Consider the following 2670-nt stretch of genomic DNA (forward strand, 5'->3'; position numbering starts at 1 on the left):
ATGCAGACGTGGTTAAAGGTTAAGAGGAGATTTTGGAAGCTTCAGATCAACATGAAAAATGGCTTTCTAAGACATTAAAGTTGCGGGATTTTGGTTAAAAACTTCATAATCATAATTAAAACTGGGAATGTTTTTTTAATAAAAAAAATATCACTTTAAAGCATACATTCTCATATTTAGTCTCTAGTTGCTGCTCAGAGGTAAAGTCCTTAAAAGTAAAGTCAAACTGCTTGGTTGATACAAAAGTTTAAATTGTTATCTATGGAAAAATGTGACACTGTGGTAACTCTATTATAAATACATAAAAGCTACATTTTATGAGTGAATGGATTAATAGTCACACAAACATTTTAGAAATAGGACTTTGCAGCTCTTGCTCGGTTCTGGTCAATAAGAAACTGGACCAAATGACTCCTTTGGCCTCAAAGGTTGCAGACCCCTGGACGAAACTAAAACTTGGGTGTCTATTCACAAACAACCTCACCTCTCCAGAAGACTTGAAAGGCCTCCTCAGCTGACTTCACTTCCACCTCCATGCAGCCCGCCACATACATGTTGTGGTTCTGATCTTCTCTCAGGATTTTAGATTGAGGCGGTCTACAAGAAACAAAATCATGTTATTTAAATAAAAATAAAAAAAGACGATGCACAAAGACGAACAAATGAAAAAAAAAGAGACATTTAAAGACAGACGTGCATTTAGCCATCCAAAGGAAAGCCATAATCAAGCTGTGTTAGCCATGATTTTACATAAGAAGCTGCAACTGTGATCATTATGATTACCCAAAAAAATTGCAGAAGTTAATTTAAATTGAAAAAAATAATATTTGTTCAAATTTGCAATATATGCCTCGCTGTATTTATACAACTGGACTGCATGACAATCCTTAAATAATTAAATCATGAAGGTAAATGAAGATCAGTTGCTATTTTCAAAAGGTTAACCGTCCCTACAACTTATTTTCTTACATTAATTCATGGTATAAAACACTTTTTTCTCAAACTCTAATAATTTGTAGATATTTTAATATACCAAAGTAACTAGGTAGCTTTTACATGCAGAAATATTTCCATTACTAAAGAAAAAAAAAGCATAATGCATGCATCAGAGGTTTCCCAGCTAGAAAACACTCTGCTATTCTACTGTCTAATCAAAATGTGTGCACTTCTCACATAAACTCAGTGTTCTGGCGCACAGGAGTACCTCCACCATTCCACCTAGTAAAAAGAAAAGAATTCAATTTTCTCTTTAGTCTGCGCTACCAGAAAAATGACAGTTTTAACGTCGAGTCACAGATTTTTGGAATTGTTTTCATGCTGTCAGACAGACACCCAAAATAAACGGTGGGAAACTCACTTTGGTTTGACTACGTCTTCCTGCGTTTCTTCCAGCAGGTCGTAGATGTAGTTGTTGTAGATTTCTATGTAAGACACGAAGACGCTGTAGCTGCTGTCTTCGTCCACGCCATCTGCTTTACAAGCCTCCTCAGGGGTGATCATGTCCACCATTTCAGGGTCAATCTTTTGTCTAATAGAAAAAATAATGTAATTGTATGAAAAAAAAATTCACAAAAATTACACGAAAAATCAACAGTTATTTTCCATTTGTCTTTTTAATGCAGAATTTAACAAATAATATAGAGAATGTGACATAAATTGTAGAACAATAAATAAAAGACAAAAATGTAGGTCACATAGTTGTATCTGCAAAGTTGTTAGTTCAACAAAATACCACTTTTCTCCAGTCCCGTATATTTTAACTACAGGTGCTTAGACTCCGTTTCAAAGGCCATCATTTTGGTTTTCAGCTGCATGTTTTACTTAACTTCCAAACACATTCCAGAAAGCTTCCATCAGGACAAAGCAGCATTTACCTGGAAGAAGGCGTTTTTGGAACAGGCAAATTGTTTTCTCGCCTTTGGCGCTCCAACAATGCATCGACCTCGCACTGGATTTCCATTCCGTTTTTATCGTCGGTCTTAAAAACCTTACATAAAAAAAAAATTCAAACTGATGAATACTGATAGAAACGTTTTAAAAGGCAGAAGGTAGCAGCCAGACTCCTACATATCGTTTAGCTTGGTAGGGCCCGATACTGTTGAAAATCATGTCGAGGGACCGAGGCAGCAATCCTCCCTGACCTGGAGAGCCAGTCATGGTGAACGTCTTCCCACTTCCTGTCACTCCGTATGTAAAGAGTAAACCTGCAAGAAGCACAGTTTCAACAAATTTGTTTCTCAGCCTTTGAGAAAGAAAAATAATACATATGTAAAATGAATTAAGAGCTATCTTACTGCATTTCACCTACATCTCAGTAACAAAACACTCATTTGTATCCGGATTAGGCTTTAATCTTACCATTTTTTCCATGAATAAGATCATCAACAAGAGGTCTGGCCACATGCTCAAAGAGCTCGACCTGAGATACAGAGACTCCAAAGACTTTTTTGAAAGAGTACTGCGTCTAAAAAGAAAAAATAAACAACATTGATGCCAAAGTTCACTCAAAAGGGCAGAAAAACTCCTGCTTTGTTTTATCTGTGGCAAATTGTAGCCATCTTTTTTCCCTTTCTTAACTCTATACTCAGAGTTTGAATTTAAACCAATTTAATATATTTAATACAAGCAACAAATGATTTAAATCACACATTTTTCTCTTTCACAGTTTAA

General features: G+C 35.6%; 1 protein-coding gene across 1 annotated transcript; it reads right to left on the reverse strand.

The window, feature by feature from the left end:
* Window positions 1–301: 301 nt before the first annotated feature.
* LOC112141201 (kinesin-like protein KIF23) lies at window positions 302–2464 on the reverse strand (the record flags this gene model as incomplete). Its single annotated transcript, XM_024264282.2, has 6 exons — window positions 302–597; window positions 1174–1218; window positions 1358–1528; window positions 1875–1987; window positions 2068–2204; window positions 2359–2464. Coding segments are annotated over 6 exons (705 nt in total), but the record flags the coding sequence as incomplete, so codon positions are not given.
* Window positions 2465–2670: the final 206 nt, after the last annotated feature.

The sequence above is a fragment of the Oryzias melastigma genome, unplaced genomic scaffold (genome assembly GCF_002922805.2).
Source record: "Oryzias melastigma strain HK-1 unplaced genomic scaffold, ASM292280v2 sc02935, whole genome shotgun sequence".
NCBI lineage: Eukaryota > Metazoa > Chordata > Actinopteri > Beloniformes > Adrianichthyidae > Oryzias > Oryzias melastigma.